Source organism: Rhinopithecus roxellana, chromosome 4 (assembly GCF_007565055.1).
Source record: "Rhinopithecus roxellana isolate Shanxi Qingling chromosome 4, ASM756505v1, whole genome shotgun sequence".
NCBI lineage: Eukaryota > Metazoa > Chordata > Mammalia > Primates > Cercopithecidae > Rhinopithecus > Rhinopithecus roxellana.
The window spans coordinates 29598119-29626077 of record NC_044552.1 but is presented as its reverse complement, the minus strand read 5'-3'; the positions used below and the strand labels follow the sequence as shown (position 1 = coordinate 29626077).

Sequence of the window (27959 nt, the reverse complement as noted above, 5' to 3'; positions counted from 1 at the left end):
CATCTAGTTGAGATCTACTGGGCTAAAGGATAATAAAGTCTTATTTTATAAAGTTGTTTCTTTACATAACTAAGTCCTTAAGCACAGGACTTCATATTCTGTATTTTCTACTAATTTCTACATGTCACAGGTCAAGGCCAGACAGAGTAAATGTTTGGTAAAAATTTTAGTGCCATGCTCTCCTCTCCTCCACAGAGGGTCATAATTAGAAAGAACACACTTTGTGTACCTGCCTCGCACTTGGGGACTCTCCTAATTGAGAATGACATGAATGTGTTAACTGCCCTTCCACCTATCAATGTCACACCTCAAAACACTGTCCTTGTCAAGAGAAAACAACAGCAATCCATTTTTCTCCCGGAAAATTGGTAGGTTTAATTCTTCCCAAACATCCTATGAAAACACAGAACTGATTACATGCTGGACGTGTATGGCTTAGTTCTTGACATATACATAGCACTTGGTTCTGAAGCTAAGGTGATTTAGTCCCCCAGGGATCATGTGGTGATGTCTGGAGACATTGTTGTTGTTAGCTGTCACAGCTGAAGGAGGGAGTTCTACTGATATCAAATGTGTAGAGATGAGGGATGCTGCTAAACATCCTGCAATGCACAGGACAGCCCAACAACAAAGAATTTTCTGGTCCAATATGTCAAACTGTCAGTAGTGCTGACAAGACTCTGCTTTTTCTTGGCTACGTGGGCCAAATGCCTTTTATTGGCTATGCGGGCATTTTCTTTGGAGAAACTAACCAAGTCTCTGCTCTTCTTTCACACAGCTGCTCATGGCACAGGTTCCTACGATGCATACTTACAATCTTTCCCTTCCTAGAATGGATGTGTATGTATCGATTAAAAGATTGGCTTCTTGGAGACTTACTTGCTGGTATAAGTGTTGGCCTTGTGCAAGTTCCCCAAGGTAAGCAAGATATGAAGCCTGTTCATCCAAAGACAATGTATCAGACCTTGTCCACATGCCCAGGGTAAACAATTACTTATGCTAGATGAATAGAAAAAAAATTGAATTTTATTCACAGCATTACCATTTGTTCCCTTATCTGCCAGATTTCTAACGTCTCCAGGGTGGTTCCAAAAGACTTGGTTTAGTTTAGACCCCTGAATGCTTTCCAGAGTACTTGTAACATCCACTCTTTGTTATTTTTTTCCTTAACTAGTTATTTCATACTCATGACTATAATACATCTCACTTGGCATTGGTTTTACCTAGAAAGGGGAAGGATAGGCTGGGCACAGTGGCTCATGCCTGTAATCCCAGCACTTTGGGAGGCCAAGGCAGGCAGATTGCTTGAGCTCAGGAGTTCCAGACCAGCCTGGCTAACATGGTGAAACTCTGTCTCTACAAAAAAATACAAAAATTAGCGGGGCCTGGTGACTTGTGCTTGCAGTCTTAGTTATTTTGGAGGCTGAGGTGGGAGGATCACCAGAGCCCAGGAGGTTGAGGCTGTAGTGAGCAGTGATCACACCACTGCACTCCAGCCTGGGCAACAAAGCAAGACCTTGTCTCAAAAAAGAAGAAAAAGGTAAAGGATAGGAAACATAGCATGCCAGCATCTCTCCAGCAAGTGACAAGCAATCCAGTGCCCACTCTTTGGTCTTCCAAGTAGCAGTTCAGATGTAAGACAACAAGATCACACAGATAGGTGTGGGAGCTTATCTGGGCTTTACAAACTCGTTTCCCGAATAGGAATCAACAACTCTTGTAACAGTTCCATAAATATTGCTTCCAGAGTCCCACAAGGGACAAGTCCAGTTGTAAGAGTCACTATGCTCAGAGAATCCCAAAGGTAGGGCTTCCAACTGCATATATCTTTCATTCACAGTCCTCTTGGTCCAGATGGAGTATACTATTTGGGCTCGTTTTTACCATAAGCAATTCTGCCTGGTAACACAGTTTCCATTGTACCATTATAAAGTTTCCAGGGAAACAGAGCTAGAAAGTTAACCCAAGATCAAATTCATCCTCAAAAAATAGAATGGGTTTTATAAATCCTTTACTCACAGTAGTTTATAGTTCCCCAGATAGTCTTTAAACACCTCCTTTTCTCTATTTTTCTGAGGCCCAGCAGGCAGGGTTGAAGCCTGTGATAAGGCAGGCTGTGGATAGCACAAAAGAGGTCAAGAACATAAACAAGTTGTGGCTGAAATCCAACTCTAGTACAGCACTGTTAACTGGGGAAAACAGATGACTTTTTAAATCTTTATTTACTTATTTGTTTCTAAATTATCAAATAATAAAATTGGCTTTTTTTCCCTTTTGGTGTATACTCAGATTGATTTTAACACACATGGCCAGGACTGGTGGCTTATGCCTGTAATCCCAGCACTTTGGGAGGCCTGGGCAGGCAGATTGATTGAGATCAGGAGTTTGAGACCAAACTGGGCAACATAGCAAAACCCCATCTCTACTAAAAATACAAAAATTAGCTGGGCATGGTGGTATGCACCTGTAATCCCAGCTACTTGGGAGGCTGAGGCAGGATAATTGCTTGAATCCAGGAGGTGGAGGTTGCAGTGAGCCAAGATTGTGCCACTGCACTCCAGCCTGGGTGACAGAGTGAGACTCCGTCTCAAAAAAAAAAAAAAAAAAAAAAAAAAAAAAAAAAAAGCCACACAGATATAGATTTGTGTAATCACCACCACAATCGATGCAGAGCAGTTCCATCACCTCCAGAACTCTCATGCCATGCTTTTAAAGTCACATCCCCCTGCCGATCTATAACCCTTAGCAACCATTGATCTGTTCTCTAGCACCATAATTCTGTCTTTTTGAGCACATCATATAAATGGAATCATACAGTATGTAAATTTCAAAGGCTGGCTTCTTTCATTATGCCTTATGCCTTTGAGATTCACGCAAATTGTTGTGTGTATCAATAGTTCATTTTTATTGCTTAGTAATATTCTACTATACGGATATATCAGAGCTTTTTATTAATCCATTCACTTGTGGATAGAGATTGTGTTTCCAGTTTTGGTCTCTCACAAATGAAGTTGCTATGAACATTCATGTACAGGTTTTGTGTGAACACAGTTTTTATTTTACTAAGCTGGAGCTGGATTGCTGGTCACATGGTACGTGTATGTTTAACTTTATAAGAAACCACCAAACTGTTTTCCAGAGTGGTTTTCGCTACCATTTTACATCCCCACCAGCAAAGCATAAGAATTTCATTTCCTCCACATCATCATGAGCACTTGATATTGTCAATATTTTTAAAATTAAACTTTCTATTTTGAGATAATTATAGATTCACATGCGTTTGTAAGCAACAACAGGTAGAACCCATGTACCCTTTACTCAGTTTCCCCAAATGGTAATATCTTGCAAAACTATGATTCAGTCTCACAACCAGGATATCAGCATTGTTTCAGTCAAGATAGAGAACACTTTCACCACCACAAAGATCCCTCAAGTTGTCTTTTGTTTTTGTTTTTATTTTGTTTTAGTTTTTTGAGACAGTCTCCCTCTGTCGCCCAGGCTAGAGTGCAGTGGTGCGATCTTGGCTCACTGCAAGCTCCACCTCCCTGGTTCACACCATTCTCTGGCCTCAGCCTCCCAAGCAGCTGGGACTACAGGTGCCCATCACCACACCCAGCTAATTTTTTTTTTTTTTTTTTAGTAGAGATGGGGTTTCACCGTGTTGGCCACAATAGTCTCGATCTCCTGACCTTGTGATCTGCCTGCCTCAGCCTCCCAAAGTGCTGGGATTACAGACGTGAGCCACTGTGCCCAGCCAAGTTGTTTTTTTATAGCCACCACTACCTGCCTCCTGTCCTTATCTCCTCTTAATCCCTAGCAATCATTAATATGTTCTTCACTTCTACAATTTTAACATTTCAAGAAAGTTATCTAAAGGGAATCATACAGCATATAACCCTTTGGTATTGGGTTTTTTTCACTCATAATTCTGTGGAGATTCATCCAGATTATTGTATATATCAATTGTTTATAACTTTTTAAAATTAATTAATTTATTTATTTATTTTTGAGATGGAGTCTCACTCTGTCACCCAGGCTGTAGTGCAGTGGTGCTATCTTGGCTCACTGTAAGCTCCACCTCCCAGGTTCACACCATTCTTCTGGCTCAGCCTCCCGAGTAGCTGGGACTACAGGCGCCCGCCACCATGCCCGGCTAATTTTTGTAATCCACCCACCTTGGCCTTCCAAAGTGCTGGGATTACAGGCATGAGCCACTGCACCTGGCCATAACTTTTTATTTTTGAGTAATAGTCCATGGTATAGTTAAACATTTACCCACTGAAGGATATCTGGATTGCTTCCAGGTTTTAGTATTACACATATAGATGATATGAACATTCATGTGCAGGTGTTTTTGTTTGGTGGTGGTGGTTGTTGTTGCTGTTGTTGTTGTTGTTGTTTTTGAGAGGCAGTCTCGCTCTGTCACCCAGGCTGGAGTGCAGTGGCACAATCTCGGCTCACTACAAACTCTGCCTCCTGGGTTCAAGCAATTCTCCTGCCTCAGCCTCCTGAGTAGCTGGGATTACAGGTGCACACCACCGCGCCCAGTTAATTTTTGTATTTTAGTAGAGACAGGGTTTCACCATGTTGGCCAGGCTGGTCATAAACTCCTGACCTTAAGTGACCACCTGCCTTGGCCTCCCAAAGTGCTGGGATTACAGGCGTGAGCCACAGCGCCTGGCCTCATGTACAGGTTTTTAAAATAAATGTTAAGTCTTCATTTATCTGGGATAAATGCTTAGGAGTGTAGTTGCTGGAGTATATAGGAGTTGCCTGTTGCCTTTTTTCACCAACCTGTTTTCCAGAGTGGCTTAACATATTACATTCCCACTAGCAATCTATGAGTGATCCAGTTGCTCTGTATCCTCAACAACATTTGATGTTGTCACTATTTTTTATTTTAGCTATTCTGATAGTCATGTAGTGATATCTCATTGTGGTTTTAGTTTGCATTCTCTTAATGGCTAGTGATATTTAACATCTTTTCATATGCTAATTTCCATCTGTTATTTTCATAAAATGGCTCTTCACATCTTTTGCCCATGTTCTAGTTAAATTCTGTTTTTACTATTGAGATCTGAGCATTTTTGGTAGATTCTGGATACTAGTTATTTTGTCTTTCAGGTTTTGCAAATATTTTCTCCCAGTCTGGAGCCTGCCTTTTCATACTCTTAACAGTCTTCCAGAGCAAAAGGTTTTGATTTTGATAGTCTCATTTTTAGTATCTTTTATTTTAGCCATTCTAAGAAGTATGTAGTGGTATCACATCATTGTTTTAATTTGCATTTCCCTAATGCTTAATGAGGTTGAAGATCTTTTCATGTGCCTAACTTGCTATCCTCATATCTTCTTTGAAGGGTCTGTTCAAGTACTTGGCCTATTTTTCCATTGAGGTTTTATTTTTTTCTTGTTAATTTTTGAGCTTTTGTTTTTAGAGATAGGATCTTGCTCTGTCACCCAGGCAGGAGTGCAGTGGTGTGAACATAGCTCACTGCAGTCTGGAACTCCTGGCCTCAAGCATCCTCCTGCCTTGGCCTACTAAAATGCTGGGATTACAGGCATGAGCCACCATGCCCGGCCTCAACACCATTTTTAAAGAATATCCTCCAGTGAATTGTTTTCACACCTTTGTTAGAGATCAAATAGGCATCTTTTGTGCGAGTCTCCTTCTAAATTCTCTTCATTCTGTTCCACTGATCTATGGGTCTATCCGTTTACCAATACCATGTCTTGACAGTGAGTTTTAAGGTTGGGTGATATGCTTCCTCCAGCTATTTTTTTTCCAAAATTGTTTTAGCTATTCTTCCATATTCATTTTATAATCGGCTTATCTAAATTTACCAAAAAAGGTTTCTGTTTAGATTTTGATAGGTATTCCATTAAATCTACAGATTATTTCAGGAAGAACTGGCATCTTTATTATGTTGTCTTCCAATCCACGATTATGGTGTCTCTCCATTTATTTAGGTCCCTTGATTTCTTTCATCAGCCTTTTGTAGCTTTCAGCATACAGATCCTACATGTTTTGTTAGATTTGTGCCAAAGTATTTCATTTTGGGGGTTTAAATGATGGTTCAGTCTCTAATTATTCATTGTTTGCATATAAAAATACAATTGATATTTGTGTGTTTTTCCATCCTGAAACTCCTTTATTAGTTCTAAGAATTTTTGGTAGATTCCCTGGAATTAAGTACATTGACAATCATGTCATCTGTTAGTAGGGACAGTTATGTTTATTTCTTTTTTTTTTTTTTTTTTTTTTTGAGACGGAGTCTCGCTCTGTCGCCCAGGCTGGAGTGCAGTGGCCGGAACTCAGCTCACTGCAAGCTCCGCCTCCCGGGTTTACGCTATTCTCCTGCCTCAGCCTCCCGAGTAGCTGGGACTACAGGCACCCGCCACCTCACCCTGCTAGTTTTTTGTATTTTTTTAGTAGAGACGGGGTTTCACCATGTTGGCAGGGATGCTCTTGATCTCCTGACCTCGTGATCCGCTCGTCTCGGCCTCCCAAAGTGCTGGGATTACAGGCTTGAGCCACCATGCCCGGCCCCTTTATAACTTTTTATTGCTTGTTGTACTGGCTAAGACTTCCCATAGTATAAGGATGGTGAGAATAGACATTCTTGCCTTGTTCCTGAACACAGGGAGAAAGCATTCAGTCTTTTTCTTTTTTTCTTTTTTTTTTTTTTTTTTTTGAGACAGAGTCTCGCTCTGTAGCCCAGGCTGGAGTGCAGTGGCCGGATCTCAGCTCACTGCAAGCTCCGCCTCCCGGGCTCACGTCATTCTCCTGCCTCAGCCTCCCGAGTAGCTGGGACTACAGGCGCCCACCACCTCGCCTGGCTAGTTTTTTGTATTTTTTAGTAGAGACAGGGTTTCACCGTGTTAGCTAGGATGGTCTCGATCTCCTGACCTCGTAATCCGCCCGACTCTGCCTCCCAAAGTGCTGGGATTACAGGCTTGAGCCACCGCGCCCGGCCAGCACTCAGTCTTTTACCACTAAGTATGATGTTAGCTGTAGGATTTTTGTTGATGCCCTTTATTAGGTTAGGGAAGTTTTCATCTACTCCAGTTTGCTGAGAAATTTATCATAAATGAATGTTGTATTTTGTGAAATGCTTTTTTTTTTTAATCTATTGATATGACCATGTGGTTTTTCTCTTTATTTGTTTAATATGGCAGGTTACATTAACTAATTTTTTTGAATATTGAACCAGCCTTGCATTCTCAGAATAAGAGAGTATTCGCACTATGTTACCATATGTCTAGTTGCATTCCTGCAAAAAGAAATTTTCCTGTGACAGCTACAACCAAAATGGCCCATTTGTATTAATATAGTCACTTTACTTCTATGAAAAAAATTTCTAGTGTATTCCTATGGTGCTGCAATGAGACAGCTAACTCTTGGAACTGATGCGTTAACTACGAGCCCCCTATCAGTTTCTACTTATATTTAAATAAAGACCAAAGTTGGAGGATATCCCATTGCTAAATTAGCAAGCCATCAGTATAATCTTGTATCAAAACAAGAGTGACATAAGAGTAATATCTAGCATCCACCACAACACCTAGCACATAGTAGGTATTCAAAAGATATTTGTTGAATAAAAATGATTACATAGCTGGTTATGGTAGCTCACACCTGTAATCCCAGCACTTTGGGAGGCTGAGGAAGGTGAATCACTTGAGGTCAGGAGTTCGAGACCAGCCTGGCCAATATGGCAAAACCCCGTCTCTACTAAAAATACAAAAAGTAGCCAGGTGTAGTGGTATGTGCCTGTAATCCCAGCTATTCGGGAGGCTAAGCCAGGAGAATTGCTTAAACCTGGGAGGCAGATGCTGCAGTAAACTGAGATCACACCACTGCATTCCAGCCTGGGCAACAGAATGAGACTCCATCAGAAAAAAAAAAAAAAAATGATTACATAGCTATGTGAATGAATGAATCCAACCAGCTCTTTTTTTTTTTTTTTTTTTTTTGAGACGGAGTCTCACTCTGTCGCCCAGGCTGGAGTGCAGTGGCGCGATCTCCGCTCACTGCAAGCTCTGCTGCCTCCCGGGTTCACGCCATTCTCCTGCCTCAGCCTCCCTAGAAGCTAGGACTACAGGCACCCGCCACCATGCCTGGCTAATTTTTTTGTATTTTTAGTAGAGACAGGGTTTCACCATGTGCCAGGATGGTCTCGATCTCCTGACCTCGTGATCCGCCCTCCTCGGCCTCCCAAAGTACTGGGATTACAGGCGTGAGCCACCGCGCCCAGCTACCAACCAGCTCTTAATACTTGATTAACTAATAATTAATACGTAATTATTAGTTTAATTGATGTGAATAAGATAATTTGTAGTGTGAATAATTCAAAAATTGTACTTACATTTGAATACCTAATGACAATAATTTTATTCAAATGAAACAAAAATACTATATGATGAAGACCTTATTAAAAAGGTGCTGGATCTTCCTTACAGTAGAATTCCAATTTACAAACGTAGAATTAAAGAAGAAAATACAAAATCACCTTTATGAAAATACTACAGTAATGAAATGTATGTACAGTACAGTAATGTATGTACAGTACAGTAACGAAAGGCTGATAAAATGCTACAGTAGTAAGATCTACCCAGTGGATGCTAAAACTAGTGGGTGAAAGTTTGCAAAACTAAGAAACAGTATTTGCATATTTTCAAAGTATCTCCCTCGAGATATTTGTTAACTACCCCACTACTTTACAATAGAAGACCTAGGAGAAAATAGCTTAACTAAGTGATCAATGTGAGCATCACCAGTAGTAAAATATATGGATATTATGAATCCTGTGATATAATATAATAAGAAAAATACAACATCATTTCTGTAATATTCTTGCCAAAAGTGTATAACCTTAGTACAATCATGAGGAAATATAAGACAAACCAAAATTGAGGAGTATTTGACAAAATAACTGATCTATTAATACTCTTTTAAAGTGTCAAAGTCATGAAAGACAGGTAAAAATTAAGGAACTTTTATCGATTGCAGGAATAAGGGGAAATAACAACTAAATGAAATGTGAGACTCTGGATAGAATCCTAGAACAAAATGAAAGACATTAGTAAAAATACTGATGAGATTCAAATAAAGTTTTTAATTTCTAATGTTAATTTCCTAGTTCTGATCAATATATTATGACTGTATGAAATGTTAACTTAGGAGAAACTGTGAGGGGGATATATGGAAACTGTATTATTTTTGTAACTTTTCTGTAATTCTAAAATTAGTTTAAAATTTTTGAAAATTTTAAGGTGTCGGGAAGTTTGGAAATTTTAAGTCCCTCTGTTTCACTATGGCCTAAGTTTAAATGAGGCTAGATAACTTAATTCTCAGATTGCTAACCTAGTAATTCTCTTACCTTCCCAGCATTGGTTAGTTATTTAAAACCATAAATTTCAAAAGATTTTCTCTTCATGCTACACGTTGCTTTTCAAGAGTAAATGGGGGCCAGGCATGGTGGCTCATGCCTGTAATCCCAGCACTTTGGGAGGCCAAGGCAGGCAGATCTCTTGAGCTCAGGAGTTCAAGACCAGCCTGGGCAACACGGTGAAACCCCATCTCTACTAAAATAAATAAATACATTAAAAAAAAAATTAACTAGGTGTGGTGGTGCAAGCGCATGTAGTCCCAGCTACTTTGGGAGGCTGAGGTGGAAGGATCACTTGAGTCTGGGAGGTCGAGGCTGCAGTGAGCCAAGGTCATAGCACTGCACTCCAGCCTGGGTGACAGAGCAAGACACTGTCCACAAAAAAAAAAAAAGTAAATGGGGCTATTCAAAATTATGATGGAGTGCTACACAGTATATTAAAGAAAAAGAAATACAAAATATAAGAATTATAAAGGAATAAAGCTTCATTATTCACAGATGACTTTTTATGCAAAGAATTCAAAACAGTATAAAGAAAATTAATATGATTTGTTAAAAGCAAAAAAAGATTTTAAGAAGGCATAAAAAATAAAAGAAAAACAAAGAAAATAATAAGATTTTATGAATGTTGTTGGATACTAAATCAGCATATAAAAATCAATTATGCTTAGGTGCAGTGGCTCATGCCTATAATCCTAGCACTTTGGCAGACTGAGGCAGGTGGACTGCTTGAGCCCAGGAGTTCAAGACCAGCCTGGCAACATAGTGACACTCTGTCTCTATGAAAAATACAAAAAATTGGCCGGGCGCGGTGGCTCAAGTCTGTAATCCCAGCACTTTGGGAGGCCGAGACGGGCGGATCACGAGGTCAGGAGATCAAGACCATCCTGGCTAACATGGTGAAACCCCGTCTCCACTAAAAATACAAAAAAAAAAAACTAGCCGGGTGACCTGGCGGGTGCCTGTAGTCCCAGCTACCCGGGAGGCTGAGGCAGGAGAATGGCGTGAACCCGGGAGGCGGAGCTTCCAGTGAGCTGAGATCCGGCCACTGCACTCCAGCCTGGGCGACAGAGTAAGACTCCGTCTCAAAAAAAAAAAAAAAAAAAGAAAAAAGAAAAATACAAAAAATTTGGTTGGGCATGATAGTGCATACCTATAGTCCCAGCTACTTGAGAGACTGAGGTGGGAAGATTCCCTGAGCCTGGGAGGTTGAAGCTGTAGAGAGCTGTGATTACACCACTGCACTCTAGCCTGGGCAAAAGAGCAAGACTCTGTCTCAAAAAAAAAAAAAAAAAAAAAAAGCAGAAATAAAATTGTGTTCAGTATAACTCTTAATATAAAGTTCAAAATGGGAGCAAATTAAACTATATTATATAGGGATATGTACGCTACTGGTAAAGAAAAGCAAAGAAATTATTATCATAAATGCCAAAATAATCAATCCTTCTGTGGGGAGAGGTCGTGTTGTAATCAGACCTAGGTGGTAGTTATGTGGGTGTTTGTTTTATAAATATTAAGTAAGCTTGACATCTATTAATCTATTTTAATGCATTTTCTACATGCATGTTATATTTCACAATAAAAATGGAGATTACTAAATTAATTACCAAAACTATTACTAAAGTAATTAGAGCAATTAAGACAGTACAATATTGCAAAGATAAACAATTAAGCCAATGAAACAGGAAAAAGAGTCACACATATATGAATCACATGATGTGTATCAGATATGTCATTACAGAGACAGGCTTTTAATGACAAATGATGTAAAACACTTGGGTCTCTATACAGAAAAAAACATTTCAGGCCTTTACCTTACACCGTACACAAAAATCTATTCCTGGTTGATTAAAGACCTAAATGTAAAAGTTAAAACATAAAGGACATTTTGGAATAACATAAGAGAATATCTTTATGATCCTGAGGTAGAAAAAGGTTTCTTGGCCGGGCGCGGTGGCTCAAGCCTGTAATCCCAGCACTTTGGGAGGCCGAGACGGGCGGATCACAAGGTCAGGAGATCGAGACCATCCTGGCTAATAACGGTGAAACCCCGTCTCTACTAAAGAATACAAAAAAAAAAAAAAAAAAAAACTAGCCGGGCGACGAGGCGGGCGCCTGTAGTCCCAGCTACTTGGGAGGCGGAGGCAGGAGAATGGCGTAAACCTGGCAGGCGGAGCTTGCAGTGAGCTGAGATCCGGCCACCGCACTCCAGCCTGTGCGACAGAGCCAGACTCCGTCTCAAAAAAAAAAAAAAGAAAAAGAAAAAGGTTTCTTAAATAAGACACCGAAAGCAAAAGGGGAAAGACTGATCAATGTGAAGTAAGTACAGTTTAAGAATTCTATCTATTCAAAGCCACTGTGAAGTTTGAAAAGCGGCTAGGCACGGTGGTTCATGCCTGTAATTCCAGCACTTTGGGAGGCTGAGATGGGTGAATCATTTGAGGTCAGGAGTTTGAGACCAGCCTGGCCAACATGGCGAAACCCCGTCTCTACTAAAAATACAAAAATTAGCCAGGCATGGTGGCGTGCGCCTATAGTCCCAGCTACTCAGGAGGCTGAGGTGGGAGAATCACTCAAACAAGGAGGTGGAGGTTGCAGCAAGCCAAGATCAATCACCACTGTACTCCAGCCTGGGAGACAGAGCAAGATGCCATCTCAAGAAAAAAAAAAAGATTGAAAAGCAAATCACAGAATGGGAGATACTTGCAAAACAATATACAACAAAGGATTTATTTGTAATATACATACTCCTATAAATCCATAAAAATAACTAGACAAGGGTGTTCAACATTATTAGTAATAAATAAAGCAGAAAATGAAATTGAAATGAATTATCACCATGCACACTAAAATTAAAAATCTGGCATATCATGTGCTAGCATAGATGTGGATAATGGGAACTGTCATACATTACTAGTGGTAGTATTAATTGCACAACCATTTGGAAAACAGTTTGGCATTATTTAATAAATGCCCCAGAAGCTGAAATTCAAGCTATATATTCTTGAGAAACTTGTAAATCTGTGTACCAGGAGACATGCACAAGAATATTCATAGCAATATTGTTCATAATAGTCCCAAACTGGAAACAAAGACAGGATACCGTGAACCCTGGAGACAAAGAATGGGAAGGTAGCAGCCTTGGATTCTGATGGCTTTTTAGTTTGGTTCCAGTCTCTGATGAGGTCTAACTGCCCTTTGCACCCTTTTAATAAATGTCCTATTTTGCTTCAGCTAATTTGAGTAGATTTTCTGTTTCTTGCAATCAATAGAGCCTTGCCTAGGGGACAAAAATGTGGTGAAGAAATCCTATAGATTACAAGAGACTTAAGAGACATATCAACCAATGTAAGGACCATATTTGGGTCCTGATTTAGACACACAGATTGTGAAACAAAGCACAACACGTAACAGCAAATAATTTTTTAAAGATCACCCCAAAACTCACCATACCTCTGGTTCAAGGTCTCTTGTGAGACTGTAGTTATCTCAAGGTTCTACTGAGGCTGGAGGATCTGCTTCCAGGCTCACTCATATGGCTGTTGGCAGGCCTGAGTTCCTCCCCATTCTGGCTTCTCCATATTCACAGCATGGTAGCTGGCAGGACCAACTATATGTGTTGGGCCCAATACAAAATAAAAACACAGGGACCTTAGTTCAAAAATTATTCAGAATTTCAAGACAGTGACAGCAAAGCCATTAAACCAAGTGCAAAGTCCTTCTAAGCCTAGGACTCTGTCTTGACTGCATAGATTACAAACCTTTGAAGCCACCTCTGGTAGGTAGTGAATGAGAGAGCAACCAAGATGGAAACCAAAAGTCTTTTTGCCACCTAACCTCAGAAGTGACATCCTGTCATTTTTGTTATAGTCTACTCCTTAGAAACAAATTAGTAAGTCTATTCCACACCTAATGGGGAGGAAATTATGCAAGGGCAAGAATACCCATCTTAGAGACCCTCTACCACAACAATTATTCGTAAGATAATCAGGGAAATTTGAACACTGAGTGGATAACGATGATATTGTACTAAAATTACAAGAGTATTATCATTTAGAGACACATACCAAAATATCTACAGATTAAATAATCAAATGCCTTGGATTTGCCTCAAAGTAACATAGGGTGAGAGAGGAGTAGGAGCATAGATTGGTTATGGGTTGACCATTGAAGTGGATGATGGGTGTATGGAATTCATTAAACTCTATTTTTGTATATGTTTGAAATGTCTTATAAAAAGAAGCCTTGCTTATCTAAGACAATAAACCACCTCACTAAATTCATCATTGAATTTAGATGAGTATATTGGTATGATGTAAATTGAGGACAGACTCTTAGGGAAGGAAATAGGGGCTTGAAACATCAAAAGGATGACACTATGCCTGTTAGTCCATTTGCTTCAAAATTTCCAAATTCTCATGGTGCTTCTTAGAAAAGAAAGTATTAGAGAAGGAGCTGAAGGAAGAGGCTGGAGTGACTGGCCTATGGAAGAGAACCAACACATACCAACTTCAAGTCAGTGAAGTGTGATTCTTGCCTTGCTCTCCAGTTTTATCTTCAGCCCTGGAGAATTCCCAGGGCCTGCTTGTGCTTGGCTAGGAATAAGGATGGGGCTGCTTTTGAGCTGTTGGAATTAGGGGTCTTATTGCTGTGGTATTTGCTTCACAGGTTTAGTATTAAGACCTCACAGTGAACGATGTTTCAGCCTATGATATTGGATTGAAGTGTAAAAAGCATATGGCAAAATAGGAAGAGAAGCTAGGAATCAAAGCAGATAATAAAAAGTACTAATGAGGGACTATATGTCCAGAAATACTGTTACCACACTCAGTCAGCTATACACATGGATGATTTTTATTTTAAATATTCTTTACGGCCTTTATTTAAGGTGACTTTTAAAGCCAAGCTGCTTTTTCTTAAATTATCTTGTTTTTCAGGCCTGACACTTAGTTTGCTGGCAAGGCAACTGATTCCTCCTCTCAACATCGCTTATGCAGCTTTCTGTTCTTCAGTAATTTATGTAATTTTTGGATCATGTCATCAAATGTCCATTGGTGAGTTCAGCACTGAAATACACATGCGGTGGATGAAGTTTCCATCCTGATCATATATTTATTGCTAAGGAACCCAACATAAAACTATCTTTAAGATAGAAAGAAAGGAAGCAGGACGTGGACATTCTATCCATACAGTTAGTGTTCAGATTGTAGAAATAAATACTTCTAGGGTATCATTATTGTCACCACCAGAAAACAGGCCAGCAAGTTGTTTCCCAAATAAATTAAAGGGTAGATGTACTTTCCTTGAGAAATCACCACACATTGGCATCTGACTTCCCTCAACCCAGAAGATTCAGAATTGATTACGTCAATACTCCTAGAGCAGATATTTCTTTCATCTGACCCATATTAACCAAACTCCATGGGCTGACTTGTAATACAGCAAGCCAGCTTATTAATTTACAATGAGAAAATGTTATCACAGTAACAAAACACTGACATCCCTAGGATAAGTACTTCCCTTCCCTGAGTCAAAAGTCCATCTACTAATTTATAATTAGAAATAACTTATTACAGAGGCCAGACTAATTAAAGGTCATAGAATCAGCACATTTACTTCACCTAGGTGAGCCTGCATAGAAATCAAATCACAAAACTCCCCCATAAGTTTAGAAGGTTATTGACAATATTTACTCAGTGATGTGCCTTTTCCTAGATTTCTCCACTGAACTGACCAATCCACCAACATTTACCATTCTGAATGACACATTCTGTTTTTTTTGAGATGGAGTCTCGCTCTGTCACCCAGGCTGGAGTACAGTGGTGCTATCTCGGCTCACTGCAAGCTCCACCTCCCAGGTTCACACCATTTTCCTGCCTCAGTCTCCTGAGTAGCTGGGACTACAGGCGCCCGCCACCACGTCCGACTAATTTTTTGTATTTTTAGTAGAGATGGGGTTTCACCGTGTTAGCCAGGATGGTCTCGATCTCCTGACCTTGTGATCCACCCGCCTCAGCCTCCCAAAGTGCTGGGATTACAGGCATGAGCCACCGCTCCCGGCCGACACATTCTTTATATATGTTTTTATGTTCAGTCTGATTAACATCCCATCCTTCCAGATGTGAAGTGCTACTTTTCCTTTTTTAAGAATAGCTTGGCTGGGCACGGTGGCTCACGCCTGTAATCCCAGCACTTTAGGAGGCCAAGGCAAGCGGGTCATGAGGTCAGGAGTTTGAGACCAGCCTAGCTAACATAGTGAAACCCTGTCTCTACTAAAAATACAAAAATTAGCTGGGCATGGTGGCAGGTGCCTGTAGTCCCAGCTAGTCAGGAGGCTGAGACAGGAGAATAGCTTGAACCCAGGAGGCAGAGGTTGCAGCGAGCCAAGATTGTACCACTGCACTCCAGCCTGGGCGACAGAGCAAGACTCCATCTCAAAAAAACAAAAAAAGAATACCTCATGGCCAGGCATTGTGGCTCATGCCTGTAATCCCATCACTTTGGGAGGCTGAGGCAGGTGGATTACCTGAGGTCAGGAGTTTGAGACCAGCCTGGCCAACATGGTGAAACCCCATCTCTACTAAAAATACAAAACATTAGCTAGGTATGGTGGCTGGTGCCTGTAATCCCAGCTACCTGGGAGGCTGAGGCAGGAGAATTGCCTGAACCCGGGAGGCGGAGGTTGCAGTGAGCCAAGATCACGCCATTGCACTCCAGCCTGGGCAGCAAGAGCAAAACTCCATCTCAAAATAAAATAATAAAAATAAAGAATAGCTCATGTCTTTATTCAATCCATTATGTGTTGATTTTACATTTGAACACCAAGAAAACAACTTTATTCCTATATTTCCAAGTTTCTGAGGAACCTCACAATCATTTCCAAATACTTATAATAAGGGTTGTAAGAAATTTATTTATGTTAGGTAAATTTAAAGTTAAGGTGTACCTTTGCTCTCGTATGTGGTATGACAATATGAGGACTAAACGTAATGTTTGAAATAAGTTTAATTTACCTCAGTGTCAGTATTATTTTTCTTCCTATTGTTATTGATTGCTTCGTTTTCTTTTTTCTTTTCTTTTTTTTTTTTTTTTGAGATGGAGTTTTGCTCTTGTTGCCCAGGCTGGAGTGCAATCATGCCATCTCGGCTCACTGCAATCTCTACCTCCCAGGTTCAAGTAATTCTCCTGCCTCAGCCTCCTGAGTAGCTGGGATTACAGGCATGTGCCACTACGCCCAGCTCGTTTTGTATTTTTAGTAGAGATGGGGTTTCTCCATGTTGGTCAGGCTGGTCTCAAACTCCTGACCTCAGGTGATCCACCTGCCTCAGCCTCCCAAAGTGCTGGGATTACAGGTGTGAGCCACCACGCCCGGCGATTGCTTTGTTTTCTAATATTTTCACTGCCATCTCACTTTTAACCTTCTCTAAGAGCAGACACAGTAGCTGAGCCTGACACCCATTTCAGTCAACTTCTCTATTCCACTCAACATGCCCATAATACAAAGAGACTGAATACCTAGACCACCACCATCTAAATTCCATGAGTTGGTCACAATATGTGGAGCCACAGTTCTCTTTCTCAATCTTTCTTACTTCTCAATGGCCACTTTCAAATGAGAAAAGCTATTCAGATGAAGGACAAGCCAGAATTCAACCATACCTTGCTTTTGTCAGTATCAGTTTACCTGGACTTGAAACTTCACCTTCTGCCTAACATCTTCTTCCATAGGTTCCTTCTTTCTGGTGAGTGCTCTGCTGATCAATGTTCTGAAAGTCAGCCCATTCAACAGTGGTCACCTGGTCATGGGATCTTTCGTCAAGGATGAGTTTTCTGCCCCCTCCTACCTTATGGGCTATAATAAATCCTTGAGTGTGGTGGCAACCACAACTTTTCTGACTGGGATTATTCAGGTAGGATCTGAGTCTTCAAATCCCTGAAAAGGAACTGAATAAAGGGGCTATAAACAGACCCCTTCCTTATACTGCTCCTGTGATCCATTGTGATATACCTGGAACTGCAGTGATTGATTTTTTGAAAAATCGGAGGCTGTGTGAATAGGGTGTCTCCTTAGTGATAAACTTCTCTCTCTTCAGAAATCATCTACCACTGATTTAGGAGGAGATATTGAACATTCTCTTCAGTCCTTTCTCCTCTAAGACAAAGGGTCTAAGGGACGATGGTCCAGAGCAGTGGTCCCCAACCTTTTTGTAACCAGGGACCAGTTTCCTGGAAGACAATTTTTCCACAAATGGCAGGTCAGGGCCAGGGAGGGTGGTGGTTTTGGGATAAAACTGCTTCACCTCAGATGACCAGGCATTTGGTTCTCAAAAGGAGCACGCAACCTAGATCCCTTGCATGTGCAGTTCACAATAGGGTTCGTGCTTCCCTGAGAATCTAATGCTGTGGCTGATCTGACAGAAGGCAGAGAGCTCAGGCAGTGATGTTTGCTTGCCCACTGCTCACCTCCTGCTGTGCAGCACCTGGTTCCTAACAGGCCACAAACCAGTACCAGTACCCGTCCGTGGCCCTGGGGGGTTGGGGACTGTTAGTCCAGAATTCCACTCCTGATTTTACCTTTTAAAAAATTGCTTCATATTCTTTTTTTTTTTTTAGATGGAGTTTTGCTCTTGTCGCCCAGGCTGGAGTGCAATGGGACAATTGTGGCTCACTGCAACCTCCACCTCCCAGGTTCAAGTGATTCTCCTGCCTCCCGAGTAGCTGAGATTATAGGTGCATGCCACCACACCCAGCAAATTTTTGTATTTTTAGTAGAGAAGGGGTTTCACCATGTTAGCCAGGCTGGTCTTGAACTCCTGACCTCAGGTGATCCACCCACCTCGGCCTCCCAAACTGTTGGGATTACAGGCATGAGCCACTGTACCCGGCCAAAAATTGCTTTATATTCCATCAACAAGAATAGCCTCATTTAGCTGGGCATGGTAGCATGTGTCTGTAGTCCCAGTTACTCAGGAGGCTGAGGTGGGAGGATCACTTGAGCCCAGGAGGTTGAGGCTGCAGTAAGCTGTGATCATGCCACTGCACTCCAGCCTGGGTGACACAGCGAGACCCTGTCTCCAAAATAATAATAATAATAATAATAATGGCCTCACAGGCTCACACACTATCTTTGGGTTAGTAAGCTTTAGAGTCAGATCTGGAATCCTTTTTCTGCATTGACAAGGACCACAGCTAAAGGACAATAATATGAATGACTCATTAAAATCTCAAAACTTATTTTGGCACTGTCTTTAATTTCCTCTGAGAGTCTATCACCGAAAGTTCACCCACTGAACTAAAGTCACATCTTCCAGGCTTATTTCTCTTTTTTCTCAACTAACCCACTCTCTAGTTGATTTTCACTGATCTCCCCTGGGACTGTCTTTCATTAGGTAAAGATTTATTGGATACCTACAAAGGCAGGCTATCAACATGGGCAGACTCCAGCCCTGACACTATGAGCTGTGTGAACTTTGGTAAATTATTTTACCTTGGTGGGCCTCAGTTTCCTCATGTGTAAAGCAGGAATAATATTTGTTTTGCAGGGTTCTTAGGGGGATTAAGTGAAAAAAATGCATGCAAAGTATTTAGCCTAGAGCCTGTCACATAGTAAGCATCAATAAGTTATACTTAGTTGGCACAGAGAAATGAATTTGGTACTTTAACAGACCAAAAATTTAAAAAACAATATATAGTTTCCTGTGGTTAAAAATCTTTTTTTTAATCTTGTGGGATAAGACAAAATACACAAGCAGCCTTTTAATTATCAAGAGGGCTCATACATGCTTTCTCTCCTCCTTCAAGCCTCAGCTTTTTTCATCTAAAAAAGGAAGAGGGCTGGGCATGGTGGCTTACATCTGCCTCAGCCTCCCCAACAGTTGGGACTACAGGCACACGCCACCACGCCCAGCTAATTTTTGTATTTTTAGTAGAGACGGTGTTTCACCATGTTGGCCAGGATGGTCTCGATCTTCTGACCTCGTGATCCACCCGCCTCGGCCTCCCAAAGTGCTGGGATTACAGGCATGAGCCACCACGCCTGGCTATAACATATATTTTATATATGTATATTGACATGTAAAATATCTTTTTTATTTTTCTTCAGGATATGCATAATCCTGAAAACATAAATAAATTCAATTTAATCATTCTCAGTAAAGATAAGAGTCAAAGGCCAAGAAGTTTGAACTCGATCCCACTGTTTTGGAATTATCTTCTCCTTTGTGAAAAGCTGCATTCCTCAGAGGAATGTTAACATCTCCTGAAAAGGGCTATCAAAGCTTCTAATGAAAGAGGTTTAAAAAGGCAAAGGCAGGCCAGGCACAGTGCTTTCATGCCTGTAATTCCAGGGTTTTGGGAGGCCAAAACAGGAGAATCACTTGAGGTCAGGAGTTCGACACCAGCCTAGGTAACATAGCAAGGTTCCCCATCTCTACGAAAAAAAAAAAAAAAAAAAAAAAAAACTTAGCTCAGTGCTGTGTGCGTCTGTAGTCCCAGCTACTTGGGAAGCTGAAGCAGAGGATCCCTTGTGCCCAGGAGTTTGAGGTTACAGTGAGCTATGATTGCACTCCAGCCTGAGCAATAGAGTGAGATCCTATCTCATGAATGAATAAATAGGCAAAGGTTTGTTCTGATCACCTTGTCCCTGTTTTCCCCAAGCCAACCAAGAGAGCAGTAGATTCCAGGGCAAGAACTTAAGTGAGCTGACTGCTCACAAAGAAGGAAAGGAGTAGTGTGGGCTAGCACTTGTCAGGAGCCTCTGATCAACATACAAGGACCCATGTTATCAACTTCTGTTCATTAGGGAAAGAGAGTTATAAGAGTTACCAAAGGGGCCTATCTTAACTTTTCTGTTGGAAACCCTTCTTTTCCTGGAGAGTGCCATTGGTGCCATTGCTGGATTGAAGACATTCTGCCCCACTCTGGTTTTCTCTTCTCTGCAGCTAATAATGGGCGTATTGGGTTTGGGCTTCATTGCCACTTACCTTCCGGAGTCTGCAATGAGTGCTTACCTGGCTGCTGTGGCACTGCATGTCATGCTGTCCCAGCTGACTTGCATCTTCGGGATTATGATTAGTTTCCATGCCGGTCCCATCTCCTTCTTCTATGTGAGTAATTTCAACTCTTACCCAGAGTTACAAATGCCACTCCTCTTGCCTCCAAAGAGAGGTGGACCTCAGTGGGGAGACTCCTGCCCATTCTGAAAGGAGACACAGCCAATAGCAGCTTAGTCAAGAGGGTACTAGAAATATTTTCCTTTATTGGAGAATTAGGGTCTTGATTAATTGCAGATGCCAGACCATGCTTTCAGTTGACTAACCATTTCAGTCAGCCTTTTAAACTATCATGATATATATTAAAATTTGACCTTTAAGATATTGTATATATCACAGTTCTTTTCATTACCTACCTTATAACAGACATGTATCCTAAAACATCTAAAGGATATACAATACTAAGTAGTTCCTGAATGTAAGAATAGGGTAGGAGCTAAGCTACAGTATATTATTTGGGAAAACTAATAACTATTGGCTTATAAACAGAACTTCTAGGGCCTGTTCATTATACTAAAACATACAGTGTGTTCTCTCCTTGTCCTTATTGAACATTACTGTCCCTCTTTTTACAAAAATGGCCACCTCCACCATGCTTGCCCTCACTATTCTAGTAATGCCCATAAAGACCTTTGTACCCAGAAACTCTACTTGGGGACTTCTTTTTGAGTTAATCAACAGCGTCCATTTCTAGACTTAGGCAATTACTATATCCCTTTCTAAGCCTCCGTAATTTTATTTTCTTTCAGGACATAATTAATTACTGTGTAGCTCTCCCAAAAGCTAATTCCACCAGCATTCTACTATTTCTAACTGTTGTTGTTGCTCTGCGAATCAACAAATGTATCAGAATTTCTTTCAATCAGTATCCCATTGAGTTTCCCATGGAATTATTTCTGGTAGGTGTTTTTGATGTCCCAAATTCATAGTTTACATAATTTTAATATTTAAAAAAAATGTTGAGCTGAATTGTGTAAAAGCTGAATACATTTAGTTTTCGATATATGCTTATATTTGTGAAAACATGCTTATTTTCTTTTTCTAAAATATTTTGATAATATAGTTGACAAATAAAAATTGAATCTATAGTTTATGATGTCATATTTTGATATAGATACACATTATGAAATGTTTAAATCAAGTTTGTTTGTTTTTTTGACAGAGTCTTGCTCTGTTGCCCAGAATGGAGTGCAGTGGTGCAATCTTGGCTCACTGCAACCTCTGCCTCCCAGGTTCAAGCAATTCTCTTGCCTCAGCCTCCCGAGTAGCTGCAATTACAGGCGTGTGCCACAATGGCGAGCTAATTTTTGTATTTTTTTAGTAGAGATAGGGTTTCACCATGTTGACCAGGCTGGTCTCAAACTCCTGACCTAAGGTGATCCGCCCGCCTCGGCCTCCCAAAGTGCTGGGATTACAGGCGTGAGCCACCACGCCTGGCCTAATTATCATTTTTAATTTTTTTCACCTTGCATCCCTAGCAGCAGTTATTATTTTTGTTGTGAGAACATTTAAGATCTACTCTCAAGCAATTCCATTATTAACTATAGTCACAATAGCACAATCGATCTGCCTCACAAAATGCTTATTTCCAAGTACTTTTATCTATTGACTCGTTCTCATAATATTTCAAAGATAAGGTTTTTTTCCCCTTGTGAAAGAAATACGGGCTCATTCTAAGTTTGAAAAACATAAAGAAGTTTTAAAAAGTGGTAGAGGAAAAGAAATTCCTATAGTTGCACCATCCAAAGTCAACTACTAGTGATACTTTAGTATTTTCAGTTATTTACTCCTTTCTTCTCTCAGACACACATATGACAGGCCTAGCCTCAATGTTGGTGAATTTCCATCTTTTTCTACATAAATATTTTATTTTTATTTTAATGTCATTGAAATCATACTGTTATTCAACTTCCATTCCTTCTCACTATGCTACAATAAGGAAATTGAGGCAGCTCATCCCTGGACTTGAACATAGGAGCACATCTAGATTAGAAGATGTCAGACTCAGAGGACCTTCCTAAAAAAATTAAAATAAAATGAAATCCAAGAATTGAGGCACAAGCAATCTCATATTTAAACGATAACAGACAAAGGGCCAAAGAACCAAGGAGGAAATGAACAGCCCTTTCCTATGGCTAAAACCAGATGCATTCACAAAGGAAACATACGATGTTCACGGAGAAACAACTGGAAGATTTGAACATCTTGTTGAATAAGAACCCATACCCGAACCCCAGCCTTCAGAAAGAAATGGCCTCAAAAATGGACATGTATCCAACAGTACAGGTTTGGCTCAAGAACCACAGAGCAGAGGCTGGGTGCAGTGGCTCATGCCTGTAATCCCAGCACTTTAGGAGGCCAAGGCAGGCGAATCACCTGAGGTCGGGAGTTCAAGACCAGCCTGACCAACATGGAGAAACCCTGTCTCTACTAAAAATACAAAATTAGCCCGTTGTGGTGGCACGTGCCTGTAGTCCCAGTTACTCAGGAGGCTGAGGCAGGAGAATGGCATGAACCCAGGAGGCGGAGCTTGCAGTGAGCTGAGATCCGGCCACTGCACTCCAGCCTGGGTGAAAGAGCAAGACTCCATCTCCAAAAAAATAAAATAAAATAAAATAAAATAAAATAAAATAAATAAAATAAAAGAACAAAACTCAAGCAAGCAAAATGCAAGCTTATTCAGCAAACACAATCTCAACAACAGCAATTAGCTGAAGACAGAGTCAAGACCAGTCCTTCCCAAGAAATACAGACATACCAGTCAAATCTCCTAATGATGCCTATCTTGTAGCCCTAGTTTATACAGATCACTGGGCACCCTGGTTGTGACTCACCTTATGCCCCAATGTTAAGGTCCCTACAGATGACTTTGTTGTCCACAAAATAGTTCATTTTGGCTACTGCCAAGATCCTAGAATATACTGCCTCTGCTTCTATCTCATTTTTGGAATCCTGATTTTATTCTCCGTGCTTCAATTCTAATTGTTTTTTTTTTTGTTTTGTTTTGTTTTGTTTTTTTGAGACGGAGTCTCACTCTGTCACCCTGGCTGGAGTGCAGTGGCCGGATCTCAGCTCACTGCAAGCTCCGCCTCCTGGGTTCACGCCATTCTCCTGCCTCAGCCTCCCGAGTAGCTGGGACTACAGGCGCCCGCCACCTCGCCCGGCTAGTTTTTTTTTGTATTTTTTAGTAGAGACGGGGTTTCACAGTGTTAGCCAGGATTCTCCTGACCTCGTGATCCGCCCATCTCGGCCTCCCAAAGTGCTGGGATTACAGGCTTGAGCCACCGCGCCCGGCCTAATTCTAATTGTTTTGACTGTTCACCTCTACAAAGTAGAGAGAGATTCTAGACACAAAATGTAACATATTGTAATGTGTGTAATGATTTCCTACAAGAGAGTACTTTTCAGCAATAAGGAACAAACTGGAGATAAACACACACATGTTGTGTGTACAACATGGATGGATTTCAAAAACATTATGTAGCATGAAAGAAAAAAGACACAAAAGGCTACATACTGTATAATTCCATTACATGAATTCCTAGAGCAGGAAAAACTAATCTATCATGACAAAAAGATTAATGCCTGCCCATGTGGAAAAATTAAATAGTAAGTGGTAGAAAACTAATTTATCAGGGTGATGGAAATGTTTCATGTGTTAATTAGGTGTTAATTAGGGTGGCAGTTACCTGGCATATAAATTCCTCAAACACATAGAACTGGCCAGGCGCGGTGGCTCAAGCCTGTAATCCCAGCACTTTGGGAGGCTGAGGCGGGCGTGTCGCGAGGTCAGGAGATCGAGACCATCCTGGCTAACATGGTGAAACCCCATCTCTACTAAAAATACAAAAACTTAGCCGGGCGAGGTGGCGGACGCCTGTAGTCCCAGCTACCCGGGAGGCTGAGGCAGGAGAATGGCGTGAACCTGGGAGGCGGAGGTTGCAGTGAGCTGAGATCACGCCACTGCACTCCAGCCTGTGCGACAGAGCAAGACTCCATATCAAAAAAAAAAAAAAAAATAGAACTTTATATCTAAAAGCTTTGCACTTTATTGTATCTAAAGTATACCTTCATAAAAATAAATATATATAACAAAGAAATCGAGGCAAACGAGATGTTAAATGTTTTTTCTAATCTATGTCATTAGTAAGTAGCAGAGCTAGGGCTCACTGTCTAATAACAATGTTTCTTGTTTCTTTTCTTTTTTTTTTTTTTGAGACAGAATCTCACTCTGTCACCCAGGCTGGCGTGCAGTGGCATGATCTCGGCCCACTGCAACCTCCACCTCCCAGATTCAAGCGATTCTCCTTCCTCAGCCTCCTGAGTAGCTGGGATTACAGGTGCCCACCACCATGCCCAGCTGATTTTTATATTTTTAGAAGAGATGGGGGTTTCACCATGTTGGCCAGGCTGGTCTCGAACTCCTGACCTCAAGTGAGCTGCCCGCCTCAGCGTCCCAAAGTGCCAGGATTACAGGCATGAGCCAACACACCTGGCCTCTTGTTTCTTTTCTAAAATCTTCTGGTAAAATTTATATTTTACAGTTATAATTAACATTTTACCATGATAAAGATATTTTCATCAATAAAACTCAGATTTTCTAAGTCAGCATTTTTCATTTTAAGATTACTGAATTCAGGGCCTGGCACAGTGGCTCACGCCTATAATCCCAGCACTTTGGGAGGCCAAGGTGGGCTGACCCGCTGAGGTCAGGAGTTTAAGACCAGCCTGGCCAACATGATGAAACCTTGTCTCTACTAAAAATACAAAAAGTAGCCGGACATGGTGGTGTGTGCCTGTAATTCCAGCTACTCCAGAGGCTGAGGTAGGAGAATCACTTAACTCGGGAGGCGGAGGTCGCAGTGAGCCCAGATCACGCCACTGCACTTGAGCCTGGGCGACAGAACGAGACTCCATCTTAAAAAAAAAAAAAAAAAAAAAAGTTGCTGAACTTTTGGGTGTCAATGAGAATTATTTCTTTTTTAAGAGGTGGTCTGTGGCAAAGATGCTTCAAGTTAACCAAGTAATCGTATGCCCCCTGCACCTCCGAGTCTCTCTTGCAATTAGGAGGACCCAGTGACTTTTGAGCCAAAGAAGAGGTGAATAGGTGCAAGTTCCCTCTTCTTTCCTCCCCTGCTGTGATGATGACAGGAGCAGTATGTTAAGAAAATGGAGACCGGGAGCGGTGGCTCACGCCTGTAATCCCAGCACTCTGGGAGGCCAAGACAGGCAGATCACAAGGTCAGGAGATCGAGACCATCCTGGCTAACACGGTGAAACCCGGTCTCTACTAAAAATACAAAAAACTTAGCTGGGCGTGGTGGTGGACACCTGTAGTCCCAGCTACTTGGGAGGCTGACACAGGAGACTGGCATGAACTCGAGAGGCAGAGCTTGCAGTGAGCCAAGATCGCGCTACCGCACTCCAGCCTAAGCGACAGAGCAAGACTCTGTCTCAAAAAAAAAAAAAAAAAAAAAAAAAAAAGAAAAGAAAAGAAAATGGAATCCCCAGGTGAAATTAGCTCAAATCCCTGGGGGATTGTTTGCAAAGAACCTGCCTGAGAGACACCAACCCACTATGGACTTTGAGTAGGCAAAAAAATAACTTCGATGTGTTAAAATGCTACAATCTCATGACTTGTATGTTGCCACAGCATAACCCATCTTACACTAACTAATCCACGTCTATCCTCTTCAAGGTTGAAAAACACTGTCTTGGGACTTTAGACTAAACTTTCCTATGACTTGCCTACTTCTTGTAGAGGTGCATATTATTTTCCCTTTGAATGTGTGAAAAGCTATTAATTCATAAAGGCCAGAAGCTGAAAGGCTTGTTTTTCAAAAGATTTTTCGGCCAGGCGCGGTGGCTCAAGCCTGTAATCCCAGCACTTTGGGAGGCTGAGACAGGCAGATCACGAGGTCAGGAGATCGAGACCATCGTGGCTAACACAGTGAAACCCCGTCTCTACTAAAAAATACAAAAATCTAGCCAGGCGAGGTGGCAGGCGCCTGTAGTCCCAGCTACTCGGGAGGCTGAGGCAGGAGAATGGTGTAAATCTGGGAGGCGGAGCTTGAGCTGAGATCCGGCCACTGCACTCCAGACCGGGCGACAGAGCGAGACTCCGTCTCAAAAAAAAAAAAAGGAAAAAAAAAAAAAAGATTTTTCAAAACCCTGAAGGCAGATCCAGCAATCCCACTATTGGGTATGTATCTAAAGGAAATGAAATCAGTATGTTGAGTAGATACCTGCACTCTCATGTTCGCTGCAGCACTATTTAAAACACCTAAGATATGGAATCAGCCCAAGTGTTCATCAACAGATAAATGGATACATGTGGTATATACAGGTATTAGTTGACAGACATGTAACAAAAAATGATTTTTAAAAAATTGTGGTATACATATACAATGGAATACTATTCAGCCTTTAGAAAAAAGGAAATCTTTCTCCTTAAAGACTGGGTATTTGGTTTTAAAAAATTAAAATAAAAAATAAAAAGAAGGAAATCTTGTCATTTGGGACAACGTGGATGAACCCAGAGGACATGTTAAGTGAAATAAGCCAGGCACAGAAAGACAAATACTGCATGATCTCATTTATATGTGGAATCTAAAAAGGTTGAACTCATTGAAGTGAAGAGTAGAATGGTGGTTACCAGGGGCTAGAGTTGCAGGAGAGTGGTTTGGGGAGATGTTGGCCAAAGGATACAAAATTTCAGTTTGATAAGAGGAATAATTTCAAGAGATCTGTTGTACAACATAGTAACTACAGTTAGTAACAATGTATCATATTCTTGAAAATTGCCAAGAGAGTAGATTTTAAGTGTTTTCACCACACCAAAAAAGATATGTAGGCCGGGCGCGGTGGCTCAAGCCTGTAATCCCAGCACTTTGGGAGGCCGAGACGGGCGGATCACGAGGTCAGGAGATCGAGACCATCCTGGCTAATACGGCGAAACCCCGTCTCTACTAAAAAAATACAAAAAACTAGCCGGGCGACGAGGCGGGCGCCTGTAGTCCCAGCTACTCGGGAGGCTGAGGCAGGAGAATGGCGTGAACCCGGGAGGCGGAGCTTGCAGTGAGCTGAGAGCTGGCCACTGCACTCCAGCCTGGGCGGCAGAGCAAGACTCCGTCTCAAAAAAAAAAAAAAAAGAAAGAAAAAGAAAAAAAAAAGATGTATATGTGAAGTAATGCATATGTTAATAGCTCGATTCAGCCATGCCACAATGTGTATATACATATTTCAAAATAACATGTTATATATGACAAATATGTATGATTTTTATTTGTCAATTCTTAAAAACAAAACCTTGGATAGAAATGGTGCTCTAGAGCTCAGGGAACAATGTGTATATGGAGTTTGTAGGGTGCAGTCAGAGGCAGCCTCTCCTTTTCATAGAACCCAGCCCAGCTCTGGCACCTTAGAAGGCTAAGTTTTGTAGTCACCAGCAGACAGCACCCATGAACAGACAGCAGCCCTCTTTTTTTTTTGAGACAGAGTCTTGCTCTGTCTCCCAAGC

The 27959-nt window shown here is 41.2% G+C and overlaps 1 protein-coding gene and 1 long non-coding RNA gene across 5 annotated transcripts in view; one reads left to right on the top strand and one right to left on the bottom strand.

Moving 5' to 3' along the window:
* The window catches only part of SLC26A8 (solute carrier family 26 member 8), an 83573-nt gene that overhangs the window by 12426 nt on the left and 43188 nt on the right, over positions 1-27959 (top strand). For 3 of the 4 annotated variants that reach the window (XM_010389670.2, XM_010389671.2, XM_030928421.1), the window contains 5 exons: positions 779-918; positions 14327-14443; positions 17118-17299; positions 20330-20494; positions 21190-21339. In XM_010389670.2, the coding sequence (XP_010387972.1) occupies positions 779-918; positions 14327-14443; positions 17118-17299; positions 20330-20494; positions 21190-21339 (754 nt within the window). The remainder of the gene's footprint in view (positions 1-778; positions 919-14326; positions 14444-17117; positions 17300-20329; positions 20495-21189; positions 21340-27959) is intronic. The other variant, XM_010389672.2, reaches the window with a different exon arrangement.
* Positions 12584-20582, bottom strand: LOC115896851. Its single transcript, XR_004056744.1, has 3 exons — positions 20399-20582; positions 12843-12999; positions 12584-12669 (listed from the first exon to the last, which is right to left on the bottom strand). It is a non-coding gene; the product is annotated as an uncharacterized LOC115896851 (long non-coding RNA).